Source organism: Phoxinus phoxinus (genome assembly GCF_949152265.1).
Source record: "Phoxinus phoxinus genome assembly, chromosome: 6".
NCBI classification, from domain to species: Eukaryota; Metazoa; Chordata; class Actinopteri; order Cypriniformes; family Leuciscidae; genus Phoxinus; species Phoxinus phoxinus.
Window position 1 is genome coordinate 10,883,826 of NC_136881.1, and position 19,791 is coordinate 10,903,616.

The following is a 19,791-nucleotide window of genomic DNA, read 5'->3' on the forward strand; positions in this document are numbered from 1 at the left end:
ATCGAGCGGCGCATTGCATTGCCCGAAGGATTAAATTTGTCTTATTTGGATTCGCATGACAAAACACATCGGTCTTGCTGTGGAGAAAGACTATCGGGTAAGATTAGAATACAGTCAACTAATTATTTCGGTACTTCTAATGAATCAATGAAAGCGGTCCAGTGAAGTAAACTTGGTAAGACATGATAGGCAGCCACTAGATGTCAACGAAGTGATATAAAATAATAGCTTTTGCTCGCATAGTGATGTCTGCTGTTCACAGAAGATGCATTGCAGTGTTGTTCGCGGGACACTTCTACAGTCCTGAAATGTTCATTAAATTCCATGCTGTTTGAGAAACAAAACTGAAAGGAGACACCTATGCACCAAAGAGACTGAACAGGGATTTTGATTAATCTCAGTGATTCGAATCTTTTGAATCTGTTCTGTTAACAAAAGATTCGTTCACTGCTTGGCAGTTTCTGCAGTTGTGGCCCGTTGACACCAAGAACGTACGATATAACTTTATTACCAACGGACAATAACGTTCTATTACATTTTTTAAACTACTCTTTTTTTTTTCTTTTTTTTTTTTACAATTGCTGGACTGGACACATTTCTCAATAGCTCACTTTTTCAAAACTCTTGACACACTGATCACAACATCAGTCTATGTGGCTAAACTGTGGATCATATCATTGCTTTGGGACAAAATGTGTTCAATAATGACATCTTTCAACATTCATTCTTTTGTCACATAGACACAAACACCACCAAAAATTCTATACGTGCCAATTTGCACGTTTTCTACTCTTTTCAAAACTGATAAACTTAAGTTTCAGCAATTTTGGGCCCTATGAAAGAATATGAGGTTGGGCCCCCTACCACACCCATTCCATCGATTAAAATCAATCTCTATGGCCCCCAAAAGTGTGTGGGTCCTTAGAATCGCCCTAACTTTCACCCCTTAGCTGGGCCCCTGCCTAGCACAACAGAAATTTGCACCCTTTCTACACTAACATATTCTGAACCTACACTGTAAAAAATAAAACATAGATTTTATTTATATTTAATTAATAAAAATGAGGCAACAGATTACAAGCAATATTATTAATTAAATTTAACAAATTAGAATTGAGTAATAATTAATCAAATTAATTCATTAAATGTTAACCATTTAAAATGAGTAAAATTTACAAAATATATGTTATTGCCAACATTGAAGACACCTGATGTTAACAAGCAGAATCACTGAAGGAGAAAACCATAATTAAAGTCACCATTATGGAGATTAGTGTGTGTTTTAGTTGGGCTCTTCATCCTAAAATTATGAACTTTAAGTTTTTGTTTGGCTGCTGTATGTGAGTAATAACAGCCAGATGAACAAACGGTGATCTGATGGTGTTGGTTGTGTTTTAACATAATCATTATTTCACAATCATTTGACCTGAATCACTTAACTCATATGGAGTCCAATTTGTGACTTAAGTTAACTTTATTAACTATAGAAGTACTGGCCTTGTACACCATAATATTTTTAACTTTTACAATGTAATTCTAAAAAGTTTCTCTTGTACAAAAACAAAACAAAACAGACATCATGAATCAGCCTGTGAATCTCAACAATGGTGACATTTATAAAGCATATTGCAGTGCATTCTGGGTTGCACCAATCACAACTCATTCATGGCTCCCATCATGTATTGCTGCATGAATAAATAATGAGCTTATGATCAGAGGTTGTCACCATTGCTGAGATTCATACGCTAAATCTTGATGTCTGTGTGCGCCAAAAAAAAAAAACACATATTTTTTATTATTATTGATTTGATCATTTGGATTTCATTGAAAAGGCTAATAATATTATGCAGCTAGAATTAATAAAATACATTTAACTCATAAATTGGACTCTACATGAGATCAGTGATTCAAGTCAAATAATTGTGAAATTATGAAACACAACCAACACCATCAGATCAACGTTTCTATTTGTTCATCTGGCTGATATAACTCATGTACAGCAGCCAAACAAAACTAAAAGTTATTAATTTAAGGGTGAAGAGCCCAACTAAAGCACACACCGATCTCCATAATGGTGACTTTAATTATGGTTTTCTCCTTTAGTGATTCTGCTTGTTAACATCAGGTGTCTTCAATGTTGGCAATAACATATATTTTGTAAATTTTACTCATTTTAAATGGTTAACATTTAAGGAATTAATTTGATTAATTATTACTCAATTCTAATTTGTTAAATTTAATTAATAATATTGCTTGTAATCTGTTGCCTCATTTTTATTAATTAAATATAAATAAAATCTATGTTTTATTTTTTACAGTGTATAAAATCAAATAGGCTACTATAAAAATAATATAAAGCAATTAGATGTAACTTAACACCTACATAAGTTAGTCTTTCAATTTCATTACCAGGAAACTTGTAGCCTACTGGAATGCCAACATATGTAACATTAGCAGAGAGTGTCATTCTTGTTTTGTAAAGAAGTTTTACAAAAAAAAACATTGTATCAAATCCTACCTGATGTTTGTGTTTTTTAGGTCCGTGTTTTATGATTGACAAAGTGTTTGTTGGTTGGTTGACAGACAACCTATGCAGTGTTATGGAAGAATGCATGGTTTTGAGACATGCATATGAAGGGTTTATGTAGCCAGTGCATTTTGAATGTGAAATGAAGCTGAAAGTTGGTTAGGAGAACTGTGAAGAATTTTGAAAAAGTGACCTAAGTATTGAGAAATGTATCCTAGCAATTGTAAAAAAAATAAAATAAAAAAGTTTTTAAAAACCTGTAAAACCTTATAGTGTGAACTGGCTTTTTCACCAGTAGGTGGCGACAATTGACGAGTCATTGAGGTTTTAGAAAGAGTGAAACCATCCCACACATTACAACAAAGACATTTAAGAAAACTGTAAGACAATATCTAGGCTTATTTGGTCGGCTAGAAAAAGACAACATGCCTATATATGCTAGCTTACGACGTTGAATAACGTCCTTATGTCATCTGGTGCTGCAGTCCATTCACTTCGAACGAGATGATTCATTAGCCTACTTATTCTATTCTTTTACATAGGCCTAGATAATACCTATATTCGTCCAATGGGTCCAACCAATTATAATAAACTTTTATCCAAAGCAGTCACGTGCTCAAACGAGAGAGCAGTTAATGAGTTAAAACTGTAGCCAAATCATTGCGTATAGGCCTACTCCTTCCTTCAAAAGTTTTGTTCAAACACTGCAGTCTTTTTGCGCATCTTACACGCACTCTCGGATGGCAGTAACTGGCAACTGCACTGTCCAAATTCAACCCGAAAAAGAAAAAGAAAACTCTCAAATAAAACAAGTAGCCTAGGCTAAACTAAAATTGCTTTGACCGTATTGGGTTCAGAGGGGACTTGTTTCGAGGATGCAATATTGGACTAGCTCATAATAAAGCGTCATTATAGCACTGCCTGTCTGTCTGGAAAGTGCATCGCAGCATCATTCGCATTATCAGTCTGCAAGCTGCGACCTCCGCTCCGCATCCTCCGGCAAACTGAAGGCTGACCTGGTTTTCTGCTCTGGCGTCTCGCTTCATCATCGTATAGAGCATCATCTCTCTTCCGCGAGTGATGTCGGACTGTAGGCGACAGTGGAACCGGGAGGATGAGCTCCCTGTGTACCTGGCTAAACCCTCGACTGGACCCAACCAGCATCGCAAGTCTCACGGAATGTTCAGCTCCGTCGAGGGCGCGTATGATAGCAAGACTATTGATTTCGACCAGTACGCCGTCGGGAGGAAGGGGAACAGGAGCTCGCGGAGCAGTAGCAGGGAACGCATCGTGGATGGGGATTTTGAAGAATATGAGATCAGCGGGGGGTCTATCCTCGGCTCTCGGGGCGAGAGGGACCACGGGCGTCCGGGTGCCGAAGTCACGGACCAGGCTGGAAAGGAATGTCGTTATGATGAGCAAAACAACGGGAAGGTGGGCTGAAATTGTATGCTTGACAATGACAATAGGCTACAATAATTTTGCATAGTAGCCTACTTGAACAATAAACCATGCTATAGCCATGGGCTACATGTGCAATTTAATATTGCAAAATTCAAAAATATAGCCTACATATAAAAATTTGCCCGTAAAAGAGTAACAGCATCTACGACTGCAAATGTAAAAACTAGTTGCTTAACATTAATGTTTAAGAAACATGGGTCTATAACATTTTAAATAGGCCTACTGTAATTTTTCAACAAACAAAAAGGCCTAGGCCTACCTAAAGTTTTAGAGCAAGAATAACACATTTGAATTAGTTGATCATTTATCGGGCTTGGTGATAAGTCTCATTTTGATGTTTATTGCATTATTTAACTGTCACGTGTATTATTATTATTTTTGGAAATTGTATTAATTTTAAGTTGTCATGCAGAGACCTTCCATTAGTTTATAATTATTGGTTAATTTTACTCATTTATTTATTTATTGTACACTCTTAAAAATAAAGGTGCCATGAAGAACCAAAAAGGAGGTTTCACAGCGATGCCATAGAAGAACCTTTATTGGTTCCTCAAAGAACTTTTCACTGAAAGGTTCCATGAAGAACCTATTTTTAAAATATATGCTGTAATCGTTTTGATGGTGATTGATGGTGAAGAACCCTTTTATAATTGAAATAACCTTTTAGCGCTACAAAGAACCTTTTGTGCTATGGAAAGGGTCCTTGGATGTTAAAGGTTCTTCATGGAACCATATACCCCAACAAAGAACCGTTTAAGAACCTTTATTTTTAAGAGTGTAGGAACGATTATTTGAAATGTTCGAAAAACGTAATAGGCTAGGCTAGTCTCGTTTTCTTAATGTTAGTGTAATAACATTATTTTAAGGTTAGCATAATGTTTCTGCAATGTTCTTTGAACTAAAATTTGTATTATCCCTAACATTCAGAACGTTGGTTTGTAAATGTTAAGAAGGTTATTTAAAATTTTTTATTAATTCGAATTTAGACATTTGAAATGTAGGCTATTTGACAATCCATGCATTAACCTTTTAATCCTTTATGTAGCATAGGCTAGGCTACTACAATAGCCTACATCAAAAACAAATTTGATAGGCTACATTTATTGGTAGACCGTCGACCTGACCCATAACACCGGACCGGTATTCTATTTACCGATTCTTTCCCTCTCTCTCTCATTGTTTCATGTGAGGGGGGCGCTCCAACATAGGCTACACTCCAATACAAAACACGTCTTCGAAGAGAGACACACGCACACACACACACACACCCCTGGGGAAAGGCGCTCGCTTGTGCAGCACTAAAGGAGCGCAGGGTTGGTGGCACAAAGAAGCGGGTGACTGCTTATTGTTGATCTCCTCAAATAATAAAGGAGAAATGTCTGGAACGGGCTACCAGGGAAAGAAGAACATCCCGCATTTGACGGTAAGACACTGCGAGGCGACCCTGCTGCCACCCGGCGAATCCTGCCTGCGCATGGGGGAAACGAGAAGGGATTAAATTCTTAGCGAGCCAACAAAGCGGAGGCCGCTTATAGAGCACTGAAATCAGCCGACGGGAAGGTGACCATTACTGCTACAATGTGTCCACATCCCTGCCGTGCATGAAGCGAGGAATGCTCCAATTGCTTAGATGCAGGAAAAAATAACGAATCGGTCCATGAACCTACAGTGTTGAGCGCATCTCATTGGATAAATCATGTCGAGTGCAATAGCAGCTGACGAGACGCAACAGGGTCTGTCGCCAAGAGCAGAAATCTGGAATAGAGGGGACACTTTTTTTAAATGCCAGTGCAAGACAAAGAACAAGAGGGATCTGTGCCCTATGTGCTGTATTTTTGGCTGTAGTTATGAGTAATGGATTACAGCGATCCTAATCCTTGACTAACGCAATCTTTGCGATCTGTGCCTGGTTTATTACATCTAGGAATAGTGCGTAGCTTATATTTAATTTCGATTAATACCAGTTTTTCTCTGAACATGAAGCCTAAATCAGCTCAGGAAAGCTGTGCCTTCCTGACAACTGGGTGATGTGTGGTTACCATGGCAACCTAACATCTTTCCACATTACCACATTTGCTCTTCTCTGTTCGTAGAACCCCACCCATTCACAGAGTGTGAGGCTGAAACTGTGCAGAAGGCTCTTTTATCAGTGGTTGTAAGAGCACTTCACTGAATTGCAAATATAGCAGGTAAACATAAGGTTTAAACATGGTGTTGGAATCACTCACTCTCTTGCTATCTCTCTTTCTCTGTCTTCCTCTCTTCTTCAGACCGAGCGGCTGCTGATTAAAGGTGGAAGAGTGGTTAATGACGATCAGTCCCTATATGCTGACATTTATGTTGAAGATGGACTTATTAAGTAAGACACCATGCACACTTCCAAAGCATAATGCAAATTTTCACTGGCAGTTGCATACCATTAATATGAATTAAACCTCATCTTAGAGCATCTTAGCATAGATAGATGATAGATAGATAACAATAAAAATGAGCATGTATCGGACAATACAGATATGGTGGTCGATATATTGTGCATCCCTAGATAATGGATACACAGACACACTGCTGTTGCTGCATAAATAGACATACATAAATCCCGTGGCAGATCTAGGCAGGTGGAGCTGGGGAGGTGGAGGTTTTCAGAGGAACTCTGATAGTGCGCTGCAGGACTAGCTTACAGTAAACAATCAACCATACTATTTAAATGTTGAGCAAGCAATCTCATTGGCTGTAGGATCAGCAGAGCAATCAGGTTGTGCCATGTGGTAATGATGTGACTGCTTGCAGATTTCATGTATCATGAAGAGCTGGCATCTAGTGTTTCATGACTGAACTAGATATTAACATATTTAATAAGTTAACGTTAAATTTGATAGCCCTGACCTATGGCACATATGAAGTATGCCACACTTTTTAGAACCTTCATGTAAGGGATAATGTACATGATCTATTTTGTTATCACAAAATAAACCCGGCAGGGTGATCAGATACTCTTGTATCACCCTGAAGATGTTTATTACATGGCTGCTTGCCACATAAGTAAATAATTAGACACAAAATATTGATTTGAGATGAAATATTTTATTAGCTCATTAAATGCAAAGCTTCTGCAGAGAAGAACAGTTCCTGTCCAGTTTGCATCACTTGAATCACTGCTTTTCACCACATTAATAATGACAGGGGCATGAAATATTGATTTGAGAAGAAACCCTTTTAAATATCGTACCTGTTTATTATCTTATAATCCATTGCAGTGTACAAAACATTCATTCTAGCAACAAAACGAACACTTCCAACAATATTACCTTAGGCATACTATTAATACTTAAGTCCTCTGGGTTCATTTGACAGTAAATGCAGTCGATAAATGAGGCACAAGATGGCACCAGTTGCATTCCAAAGAGAAAGCACATCCATGGTGTGATAAGAGAGACATGAAAGAATCGTCGAATCAAATACCAAATACCAAAGTGACCAGGCACAATACAGCATTGCTACTGATGACGGTAGAATAACTGACCAATCAAAATCAAGCTTTTCAAAGAGCTGTGTAATCATTTTTAATGATATCACTTTATAATATGCAATGTACTTGGTCCCATGACTCTCTGGCTCTCTCTGCTCTTTATCAAACCCTCAAACTCTCCTTCAGACAGGTTGGGGAGAACCTGATTGTGCCGGGGGGTGTGAAGGTGATCGAGGCTAATGGGTGTATGGTGATCCCTGGAGGTATTGATGTGAACACCTGCCTGCTTAAGCCTTACCTGGGCTCTCCACCTGTAGATGACTTCTATCAGGGCACCAAAGCAGCTCTGGCAGGTGGCACCACCATGATCAGTAAGTCTGGATGGATTGTTAAACAATGAAAATGTATAATTTGGCAAAAGGATGTTAAATACTTAGGGTGCCGTTCCAAATGTTCTGATTTGGAGCAACTTCCCTAGCAAGGAGTACAAATTGGCTGGACTAGGACTCAGTTGCATCTCCCTGCGAGAGCAAAGCAGTGTCCCAAATATGTCTGTCCTGCACATCAGCTACAGCCAATCGGATTTAGTTTCATCCAGGAGTCTGAGCCTTGAGTTTGTTGCGGATACAATAGCTCATTTTCTTTAAACAATGAATTAGAACTATTAGCTGTTGTGATTCACAATGAGTGAAAAGATCCTTAGTGTCTTAGAAGAACATACAGAGTTTAATAGAGCAATCAAAGACTAAAGCTGCAATTCAATAGCATCTTCAATAGAAAGGAATCTTTAGAAATATTCAATAGAATTTTCAAAAATCACTCAAATCCTTAATATAATAATAGGATATAGAAAAACATTTTGAGCAGACGGCATTATCTTTTGTTTCAGTTGACCATGTGACTCCACAGCCCGGTGACAGTCTATTGGAGGCCTTTGAGAAGTGGCAGGAAGCGGCTGATAAGAAGTCCTGCTGTGATTATTCACTTCATGTGGATATCCCACATTGGCATGAAGGTGTAAAGGAGGAGCTGGAACAGCTGGTACAGGACAAAGGTGAAAACATATTCATAGATCTAATATCTAAGCATATCACGTTTGCCAAGCTGAAAGTATTTTGTGCTTTTTAAGTTCCATATCTTGATCATACTGATGTTTCAGAGGCACTTGTTGAAATTTGCCAAATGCTGTTGATTGTTAATTCACTATCGTTCAAAAGTTTGGGGTCAGTTAGATTTCTTTTGAAAGAAATGAATACCTTTATTTAAAAAAGACACATCAAATTATAAAAGTGACAGTAATAAATACATTTATAATGTTACAAAGGATTCTATTTGAGATAAATTCAGCTTTTTAAACTTCTCATCAGAGAATTCTGAAAAAAAAGAATGGTTTGCACAAAAATATTAAACCACACATCTGTTTTCAAATAATATCAAATGTTTCTTGAACAGCGAATCAGCACATTCGAATGCTTTCTGAAGGATCATGTAATACTGCAGACTGAAGTAATGATGCTTAAAATTCAGCTTTGTCATCGCATGAATAAATTACATTAAAAAAAAAATATATATATATTAAAATAGGAAACTGTTCTTTTAAATTGTTATAATATTTCACAATATTAATGTTTTACTGTATTTTTGATTAAATAAATGCAGCCTTGGTGAGCATGAGAGACTTCTCACCGACCCCAAACTTTTGAACAGAAGTGTATGTCTTTGGAAATATAAATGTTAATGTTCTCTTCTGGCAGGAATCAACTCTTTCCAAGTATACATGGCTTACAAAGGGTTTTTCCAAATGTCTGACTCTCAGGTTAGTTTATGTTGCCATCTATGCTTCAAACCATAGAACGTTCTGTAGTCTTATACAGTAAAATAATGAATAGGATCTCTCTTTCTCTCCTCTAGTTGTATGAATCGTTCTCATTCCTTAAGGAGTTGGGGGCAGTGGTGCTGGTGCACGCAGAGAATGGAGACCTGATAGCACAGGTATCTGTTAACTAATGAAAGAACCGGCATGCAGTATTCCGACACAATTTGGTGCCATTTACTGTTTTTTCATGTTTGCAACATTTGTATTCAAGGAACAAAGCAAAATCTTGGGAATGGGCATCACTGGTCCAGAGGGCCACCCACTGAGCCGTCCAGAGGAGGTGGGGTCAATAAACAAATTGACGAGCTAATTAGAAGTTAACTTACTATGTGTTTATCCAGTAAGTTTTAAGCGGAGTGAAGTGTCCTGTTTGAATTGGTTCTCTGTTTCCCAGCTGGAGGCGGAGGCTGTTTTCCGCGCCATCACCCTTGGCAACCGAGTGAACTGCCCTGTCTACATCACCAAAGTGATGAGTAAGAGTGCAGCTGAGACTGTGGCCAACGCACGGAAGAAAGGTGACCGCATGTTGTGATATATTGTTGCATGCTGAGTTCATTTTTTATCTTTTTGAATGAAGCCTCTTGATTGAATTTAATTTGATGTATTACAATTAAAAATAACTGTCTTCTGTTTTAATATATCTTAAAATGTGATTTATTCCTGTGATGGCAAAACTGAATTTTCAGCATCATTACTCCGGTCTTCAGTGTCACATGATCCTTCAGAAATGATTCTAATATGCTGATTTGCTGCTCAAGAAACATTTCTTATTATTATCAATGTTGAAAACATTATATACCTAAATATATTTATTTTTTAGAAAGTTGCTTATTCTGATGTCTAGCACAACTGGCTATTTTAAACTAATTTGAGTATGTCAGTCCTAAAATGTTTGGACGTATTCTCTTCATTGCACTTGCTTCTTTAGGCTCTGTTGTTTTTGGTGAGCCAATCACAGCCAGCTTGGCAACTGACGGATCACACTATTGGAGCAAAAACTGGGCAAAAGCAGCAGCCTTTGTGACCTCTCCTCCCCTCAGCCCTGACCAGACTACACCTGACCACCTTAACTCTCTGCTGGCCTGGTAAGAAATGTTGAGTTATTTGTACATTTTTAGACATCTGTGACATTTGCATCATTAGTGTAGATGCACTGGATTCTTTGGGCGAGTGCTATACCTGGCACCATCTATCAATTTTTTATCTACTCCCGGTTACTTTTGGCTCTGTGCTACGCCCAAACCGCAGGCACACCTTTTCCTGGCCCCATTTCTAAAAATAGATCAGGTTTTCATCTCCTGTTGCCATGGTTACAGAGCACCCTCCTCCTCCTCCCTCCCAATTACACTCACACTCACACACACACAACTTGTAGACTTTGCAGGCTGCTAGACTATGGGAGAGATGTCATTATGTTGACATCCACAGCCACACATACTTTGACACACACACACACACACACACACTGCCACAAAGAGGCAGACAACACAGCTGGAGAGAGGACATTTATTTTTAGCATTGATAGACTAGAGTCTAAAGGATGAGAGGATATTCTAGAAAAACATCAACAATTATTTTTAAGTATTCAACATTATATGTATGCTGTGAAGACAACATTTGTGTAGATGTGTGGTGTTGCATTTTGTGAATTTTAAAGCATATTGCCTCCATCTAGATACTTTTCTCATAATTTCATTGTGTGCATTTTTTTGGCCACATATATTCTTACGCATAATGAATGTATAAATTACAAATAGAAGCCTAATTCTATTGCATATTCTAGCTTATATTCTACTAGTTACTTAACTATACTCGTTGAATTGCAAATATTTAACAAATGCGGTTGGGCCTAGTTTTATGGTTAGTTCACATGGAGCAACCCTTTTAGCTTGAAAAAATGTAATTCACCTGATGCTGATTGCTCAATTAAAAAAATCTAGTGTCCGTTTAGTGTAAATGTATTTTATACTTAATCCTCAGTCTCCATGATAGTAGCTAAGCTGGTAAGTCAAAGGATAGAAGATATTTGAGGACTTGACCTATTCAAATAGCAAAGAGTTTATATTTGATCTCTCAGGTCTTTGAAGTGTAATATTTATGAAGCTGTCAATGAATTTGGTCTACTGACTTCTTTTAATTTTTAAAAGAAATTAATACTTCTATTTAGCAAGGATGCATTCAATTGATCAAAAGTGAAATACCTTTATAATGTTACAAAAGACTTCTATGTTGTATTCATCAAATAATCTTAAAGAAAAATGTGTCACAGTTTCCACAAAAATATTAAGCAGCACAACTGTTTTAAACATAATAGTAAGAAATGTTTCTAGAGCACCAAATCATATTTAAAATATTTCTGAAGGTTCATGTGACACTAGCTATGTATTCGTCCGTCTATTTTTATGTGTATTTTGGGATATCGCATACATTTTTTTTTTTTTTTTTTTGATAAGAAGACGTGTATAAACTATGATGGAAACAAATATTTACTGAATAAATCCCTTCGGCGGACCATTGGCATCTCAAATGTGGTTTGGATCATTCTGAAATGAACATGGCAATAAAAAGCTGTACTACTACATTCTGAAATGCCTGAGTCTGTCAACAGAATGATTCGGTATAATGTCCTCTAAGAAGTGTCTTGCCTTTATTGCATTTCGTTTATGGCAAGTCGTTTATGATGTACGCAAAGAGCCACAGTGGCTTCCCAGATTGCAGCAACATCCATTTTTATTACAGGCGTAATAAATATTATTTATTATTATTGGCGTAATGACGCTGAAAATGTCATCTTTGCTGTTACAGGAATAAATTACATTTTAAAATATATTAAGATAGAAAACATTTATTTTAAATTGTAATAATATTTCACAATATTATGGTTTTCTGTATTTTCGCTCTAATAAATGCAGCCTTGGTGAGCATTAAACATCTTAGGCCACATTTACATTACATGGTTCAAATGACCCAATACCGATTTTTTTCCTCCTATTCCGCACAGATTAGATATGACCCACAAACGTGTAAGCAGGAAAAAAAGCACATGCCAGCACATTATTAATTTTTGTTAAGGATTTCATATTCATTGGGATTGGGGTAGAATCCTTAGGGAACCAGGACCATTTGCATTGTGATCTGTAAACCCTCGCTTCCAAATCAATCTTGTTATCCACCATATTTATTTTCAAATCTTTTATATATCCCTCCATGGCATATTTAAGTCTCACATGAATGTTCCTCGATGAGAGGTGGTCCTTCTGTCTCCGAAATGTATCAAAAACATCTTGGGACAAGGTTTTCACACTGACAGCTGTCATTGAATGACAGTTAGCAACTCCATTTGTTTGCCCGAGTTCGCAACAGTAACCAAGGGGGGTGGGGCTTAGCGATAGATAGTTCAATTGGTCATCAAGACCTGCAGTGTAAATTCGGACTTACTGACCCCAAACTTAGTGTACAGCTGTACTTTCCATGACACATTATGCAATCTCTAAATAAAAATAAGGTAACAAAGAACATCACAGCTATCTCTAGAGGACAGCTTGTGTTCTGTTTGTAGTTGCATCCCCTGTTGTTATGTGCCTTTTAATCTTCTTTCTTCAGTGGGGATCTGCAGGTTGTGGGCAGTGGACATTGTGCTTACAGCACCTCTCAAAAGGCCATAGGAAAGGACAACTTTACCCTTATACCCGAGGGGACGAATGGAGTGGAGGAGAGAATGGGTTTTGTTTGGGACAAATCTGTGGTGAGCGCACCTGTGAATTCTGGTAACCATTTATCTGTACGGGATGAATTCATTAGTCACTACACTAAATTTGTTCCCTACAGGCCATGGGGAAGATGGATGAAAACCAGTTTGTTGCAGTTACAAGCACTAATGCAGCCAAAATCTTCAACCTGTACCCCCGGAAGGGTCGGATAGCAGTGGGTTCAGATGCGGACATTGTTATATGGGACCCCGCCAAGATCAAGACCATCACAGCTAAAACGCAGCAGTCGGTGAGGATTGGAAAGCTCTGCAAGATACTGTAATATTGAATTAATCTCTGGATTGCTGATATTTAGTTATACCTACATTTAATTCAGTATTTTATACATTTGTAATGGATGGAATTATTACACTCTTTTTATAAAAGTAGTAGGCCTACATGAAGGCCAACTAATTAAAAGGTCACTTTTTTGTACTTAATTCTGTTCAGTACACACACACACACACACACAGTTCAGTAATTTACTGGATTGACAACCGCATTCTACAACCGAATGAACTCCTGAAAAATGCAGGTAGTGACATTTACAAAAATTCCACACAGTGTGTACAGAACCGAACTGAACATTAGTTGTTAATGACATATTTTAACGTGCATCACAGATGTTTCTCTCTTCTTTATGTGTGGTCGGTGCAAGAAATCACAGGGAAACTTCTGGATTTTTACTTAATCTCAAATGATTTCAAAATATGAATGATCATTTTGTTCATGCTTGATAAACACTGGAAAATGGATGGAATATAGAATGGATTTTCTTCTAGCACATCTCTGTTTTTTTTCTCTCTAGGCTCTTGATTATAATATTTTTGAGGGGATGGAGTGTCGTGGTGGTCCGGTGTATGTGGTCAGTCAGGGCAGGATTGTGTTTGAGGAAGGGAAGCTTCAGGTTCAGCAGGGGACTGGACGTTTCATCTCCCGCAAGCCTTTCCCTGATATTGCCTACCAGCGCATTCAGTTCCGCAACAAGGTATGACTCTAGATTAGGCATTTCAAGATCATTTAAATTGTGAATATTTTACCTGATTTATTCACTGAGCTTCCCTCGGTCTTAGTTAGATATGTTGTATGTATTAAGGAATGTTATATATATATATTTGGGTTCAATAAGATTTTTTTCATGCTCAAAAAGGCTGCATTTTTTAAATAAATCAAAAATATATTGTGTGAAATAATTGTACAATTTACTGTTAATAAAATAAATGTTTTCTGTTCTAATATATTTTAAAATGTAATTTATTCCTGCTATGGCAAAGCTGAATTTTCAGAATTATTACTCCAGTCTTCAGTGTCACATGATCCTTCAGAAATCATGCTAATGTGCTCATGCTAACAGTTTGTTAATATTTTTTGTATCCATGATACAATTTACAATTTATTTCAGAATTCATTGAATATAAAGTTCAAAAGAACAGCATTTATTTGAAATAGAAATGTTTTTTTTGGTGTTATAAATGTTATATTGTCACTTCTGATAAATGTACTGCATCCTTGCTAAATAAAACTACTAATTTCTTTTTTAAAAATCTTACTGATCCCAAACTTTTGAACAATAGTGTAGTAGCATAGCATTAAGGTTCATTAGTTCCTTTTGTATCTATTTGCTAAATGATAACATAATCAAGTAGTTAGTTGTGGTATAGAGCAAACAATCCTGGGACAAAAATAGTGGAAAACAATACTTATCATATTTTAGGTTCACGCCTCACAGTGTTTATATATACTGTATAGTACCAAACATGTCTTTTAACTGGTGTTTGGCAGCTGATGACCAAGCAGGGAGTTTCTCGTGGGATGTATGATGGTCCAGTATATGATGTCCCAGCAACACCCAAATACATAACCCCATCACCCTCTGCCAAGACCTCACCCACTACACACCAGCCTCCACCAATCAGAAACTTGCATCAGTCAAACTTCAGCCTATCAGGTAAGATGAGGTCAGATTATAGAGGAAATGACCTTTTCTAATATAGAAAATAATATAAGAAATACATTCATTTATATATCACATTAAAGTAAGTGTATATTTTCTTTATTATTTCGACATTTTTAGGGGCTCAAACTGATGACAACATTCCTAGGCGCTCCGGCCACCGCATTGTAGCTCCCCCTGGTGGTCGTTCCAACATCACCAACCTTGGTTGAGCCTTCTGCAGTGTGTGTGTGTGTGTGTGTGCGTGCGTGCGCGTGCTTGCGTGCGCGTGTGTGTAAGACAAATCATTAGTATTCCCCTCTCACAGGGCCATACTATAAACAGATTTTTGTGCATTGCATGCATGTCAAAATATCACTACCTTACCTGTGCAGAAAATTTCCTGTCCACAGAGAATATTACTGTGTACATTGTACAATCACTGCTAAAAACAAACCTAGAAAAATACCTATAGATAGCTAGACAATCACTAGAAAATATTCTATATCCATAATGGGAAAAGTAGCATTTAAACCATTCTAATATAACTACTTATGTTTTTGAGTTGAGCCACTTATTCTGCTGATGTGACCCCAGTGTTTGTGACATAGTGTTGAAATGTTCTGCTATAAAGCCCTGTGAAGCCAGTCGCTGGTCATCCCACAAAATGGTGCTCTTCCTAATGGATAACTTACTGAACTAAAGATGACTTATTAGTGATGTTGAGGGAAAAGTGCCGTAGAATGCAGTTCTGAGATCGGTTTCGCACAAGTACACTCTAAAGCTGAGCGAAGATCTGCCCCTGCAAGCACTTTTAACTCTCATGTTCTCTGTGCACTAAAATGTTTTTAATTCTGTGTTATCAGTCTTTTGTGGTAAAGAATGGTGATGGGATCGCATGATTTCACTTTTAGATGTTGGTAAGATTGACATCTGAACTTTGATTCTTACTCTATTTATACTTTGAAGAATACGTTTATTTTTCATCCAATCAAATTTGAATAATTTTACAAGAATCGTTTGTTATATCACTTTTATTTTATTTTCCATTGGTAAAAAAGGGTGCATGCAGCTCTTCTTAGCTCTGTAGATTATGCTTATTGCAAGATTAGATGTTGACTAGAGAAGATATTCAAATTACCTCAGTATTACAAATGCAAAATCAACTATATATGCAGCAACAAGTCACACATGCATTCAGAGAGAGCTGAGAAGGCTTTCCATTCATTGTTTTTTTTTTTTTCAATTGTGAGATTTTAACAGTATTGCTCCACATCCAAATGGCACTAGCCTAGTCACTGTGTACACACAAAGTCTTAATATTAAACTTCCACTAGATAAAGGCTTAATCCTCTTGTTTTGGACCAATACAAGGTCAATACCAAGCCTGCTTTATTGCTTTCCCTGTCGTGATTTTGTATTGTCTATGGTATTTATAGTGCTGATGACCAATGCCATTTTAGTTGGCTGATATCCACTAATGCACTCACTGACTGTTGATAATGATATTCACTTTGCTATGGTTAAATAAAGTCTGTGAATAGATGGAAGCTGCTGCAGTGTTTCACTTGTGCTAGATTTATTTCTTCTGAATTAACTGAATCTTACAGACATGAACAAAGAAAACTGTAGTTTAATTATCCTGGTTTGTCATAGTATGTGTATTTTTTACAAAAGTTGTGCCAAAAAAACAGTTTAATATATTAATATACATGTTATAAATGAACATAAAGTTAATTTAACACACATCTTTTGTGACAACATGCCGCAATTGAACAGGATTTTGTTTTAATGATTCAAATGTATACTACATTTAAACTATTTAGCAATTATGAAACTCAAAGCAACTTAAACAAGTACAAGTGTACGTCATAATATTTTACTTTGGCCAACATTTTTAATTAATAAATTGTATGAAATTACAACATGAGATAACTTGCTTCACCACATCCCCCCAGTATCCCCTTGAGTATCAAGACAGGCACATGAGAGGTAAATGAACAATATTTATGAATTTTGTGTACAGAATCTCTGCTTTAATTACCCGTTTGATTTTGGCTAAATTAAAGATACATTGTTTATATGGTCAGTGCAGAATTTAACAGATCACACAAACTATCAAAATAATTTGTATCATAGTTTGGAAAAATCTAAATAATTTTGATAATAATGTATGTATCTATAAAAAATATTGACTCCTTTTCTTAAACAATGGTTAAAAGGGTTGAAATGTTTGAGGATGTTTCCATTATCTTAAATGAGGGGCCTTCGAAAACTGTTGGACAAGATTAAAAAAACTGCAAAAACAAACAATAGGCTACATGTTCCACTAACGTTTCATAACCAAAACATGTATTTTATTGTCTATAAATTTTACATTTAAAAGTTTTTTCGTGATTTTGTTCAAAGGTGTGTTTAAAAGGAAGTAGGCCTACACTTGTTTTGTTGGCTACTGCAATGACATCCGTGCATTTTAAAGCGCGGATTAAGTGTCCAAATACGTTTTGGGGCCACTATGTGTCTATTAAGTAAAATTGGCAAAAGAGGGCGTTCTACAAATGTGACCGAGAGGAACCTGACACGAGACGTTTCTTCAGACTGTCATTCACTCATGTGAACATTTCAGCGAGGGTCTTGAGAAACAATGAGGTCAACCATAAGATCAGGTCAAAACGCTCGAGTAGGATTGTTTTGCGGAGGAACATGCGGTGTCCACCACACGGAACATATTTTGGTATGTTTTTGTTTTGTTTGTGACACTTAAAGACATGTACAACTTTACCTCATCCCTGATGCCTTCATGGAGCGCTCATGGAGAGCCAGCGGGTCGCATTTTCCTGGGGGTCGCTCTTTCTCTCCTCGTGCTGTGGACGCTTTTGGGGAATTTCACGGTTTGTGCTGCGGTTTTGCGCTTCCGCCACTTGAGAGGAAAAGTTACCAACATCTTTATCGTGTCTCTGGCAATGTCCGACCTGCTGGTGGCTGTTCTCGTGATGCCGTGGAAAGCGGCAACTGAAGTGACGGGACACTGGGCGTTTGGCTCTTTCTGTGAGTGCTGGGTGGCTTTTGACATTATGTGCTCCACAGCCTCCATCCTTAACCTGTGCGTGATCAGCTTGGATCGATACTGGTCTATTTCAGAGCCGTTTCAGTACGAGAGGAAGATGAACCGTAGAGTCGCCCTCGTTATGGTCAGCGTAACGTGGATCGTATCAGTGGCCATATCATTCGTGCCCGTGCAGCTGAACTGGCACCGCGCAGACCTGGGCACGGTCAACACAAGCAACTGGACCACTGAGGAAACGTGTGATTCGAGTCTGAGTAGAACTTATGCCATATCATCTTCCCTAATAAGTTTTTACATTCCCGTAGCAGTGATGTTGGTCACATACACGCGCATTTACCGCATTGCTCAGGTTCAAATCAAGAGCATCTCTTCGCTGGAGCGCGCAGCAGAGCGCGCGCAGGGCTGCAGGGCAGGTGCGCGCACCTGTCCTCTCCAACACCGCGCCATAAGAGAAACCAAACTCTTTAAAACTCTGTCCGTGATTATGGGGGTGTTTGTGTGCTGCTGGTTCCCGTTCTTCGTCCTGAACTGTGCGGTGCCTTTCTGCCACAAGCCAAATTGTGTCAGTGAAGCAACTTTCAACGTGTTCGTTTGGTTCGGCTGGTGCAACTCATCGCTAAACCCGATCATCTATGCTTTCAACTCTGATTTCAGAGATGCTTTTGCTCGACTTCTGTGCTGCCATGGCCTGTGCACCAGAAGACCTCTTGCTATTCAGAGCAAGGATCCAGTGTCCTATAATCAGGGCAGCTCTGTTAACACTATGGAGGTCGGTTATGTCAGTTTGCACAGGGTGGACAACGAAATGCAACGTCCTTTGGTGGAGCTACATATGCTTGGAGAGGAGAGCGAGGTTAAGCATATTAACTCAGAAGATGCATGTCAGAATAAATGACTTTTAGATGTAGGGGAGACCGGGGCAAGTTTTATGAAAATCTATTTATATTTATTTTCTTTTTTTTTATGTCCAGTAAACAAGATTCAGTTCCATCATCACACTGTTTCTAACAGGATATGCTGTCACACTGGAAACCTGCTATTTATTGAATGATTTGAAGGGAATGTTATTTTTAATCTTAAAGTAAAAATGCCATTTTCATCATATTATATTTAAACTAAAATTACTACATTTTTTTGTAAATTTTAAACAGTAAAACAATTCATCCAACATGCATGTAAACATACAGAATAATAATAAAAAATGTTTTGGCTAACAGGTATTCAGATAAATAGTTTGTACAACTTGGCCCAAACAGCTTTTGAACTTTCAGCAACAATAAATAAAGAACTTAAAGGGACAGATCGCCCAAAAATAAAAAAAGATGTCATCACTTATTCACCATCATGTTGTTACTATCAACTGTGACCTACATTTTGACAACTTACTTACTTCTGTGAAACATCAAAGAAAATATTTTGATTAATGCCTACTCAATGGAAGTCAATGGAACATTTTGTAAAATATATAATTTTGTTTTCTGAAGAAAAATTAAACATGGGGGCCAGTAAGTGAAGACAGAATGTTTTTGGTGAACTGTCCCTTTAAGCTGTATCTGTTTTTTCCTCTTGAAACTAAATTTCCCCAAACTAAATATATTAACATTTGTCTTTAAAATGCAGATTAAGTTCAATTTAGTTAAAATCTGCCTTCAGTTGACCCGTAACATAGTGTGATTCTATTGTGTTCACTTTTACACAAGAGCTATATT

The 19,791-nt window shown here is 37.5% G+C and overlaps 2 protein-coding genes across 4 annotated transcripts; both read left to right on the plus strand.

Annotated features, from left to right (window-relative positions):
• The first annotated feature begins 12 nt into the window (after positions 1–12).
• Positions 13–16,579, plus strand: crmp1 (collapsin response mediator protein 1). Of its 3 annotated transcripts, none has more exons than XM_079615011.1 (14): positions 13–97; positions 6,262–6,350; positions 7,644–7,828; positions 8,347–8,511; positions 9,212–9,273; positions 9,369–9,449; positions 9,545–9,613; positions 9,728–9,848; positions 10,262–10,418; positions 12,937–13,078; positions 13,162–13,332; positions 13,891–14,070; positions 14,865–15,030; positions 15,157–16,577. In XM_079615011.1, exons 1-14 carry the CDS (start codon positions 56–58, stop codon positions 15,246–15,248), a joined length of 1,722 nt encoding a protein of 573 aa, XP_079471137.1. In that variant the 5' UTR covers positions 13–55; the 3' UTR covers positions 15,249–16,577. The 3 variants fall into 3 exon arrangements, with proteins under 3 accessions (XP_079471137.1, XP_079471135.1, XP_079471136.1); XM_079615009.1 differs by lacking the exon at positions 13–97 and adding an exon at positions 3,187–3,961 and having other exon boundaries at positions 15,157–16,579; XM_079615010.1 differs by lacking the exon at positions 13–97 and adding an exon at positions 5,216–5,414.
• Positions 16,580–17,783: 1,204 nt separating this feature from the next.
• Positions 17,784–18,977, plus strand: LOC307000495 (D(1) dopamine receptor; the record flags this gene model as incomplete). The annotated part of the gene is made up of 1 exon (XM_079616126.1): positions 17,784–18,977. One exon carries the CDS (start codon positions 17,784–17,786, stop codon positions 18,975–18,977), a length of 1,194 nt encoding a protein of 397 aa, XP_079472252.1.
• Between the last annotated feature and the right edge of the window lie 814 nt (positions 18,978–19,791).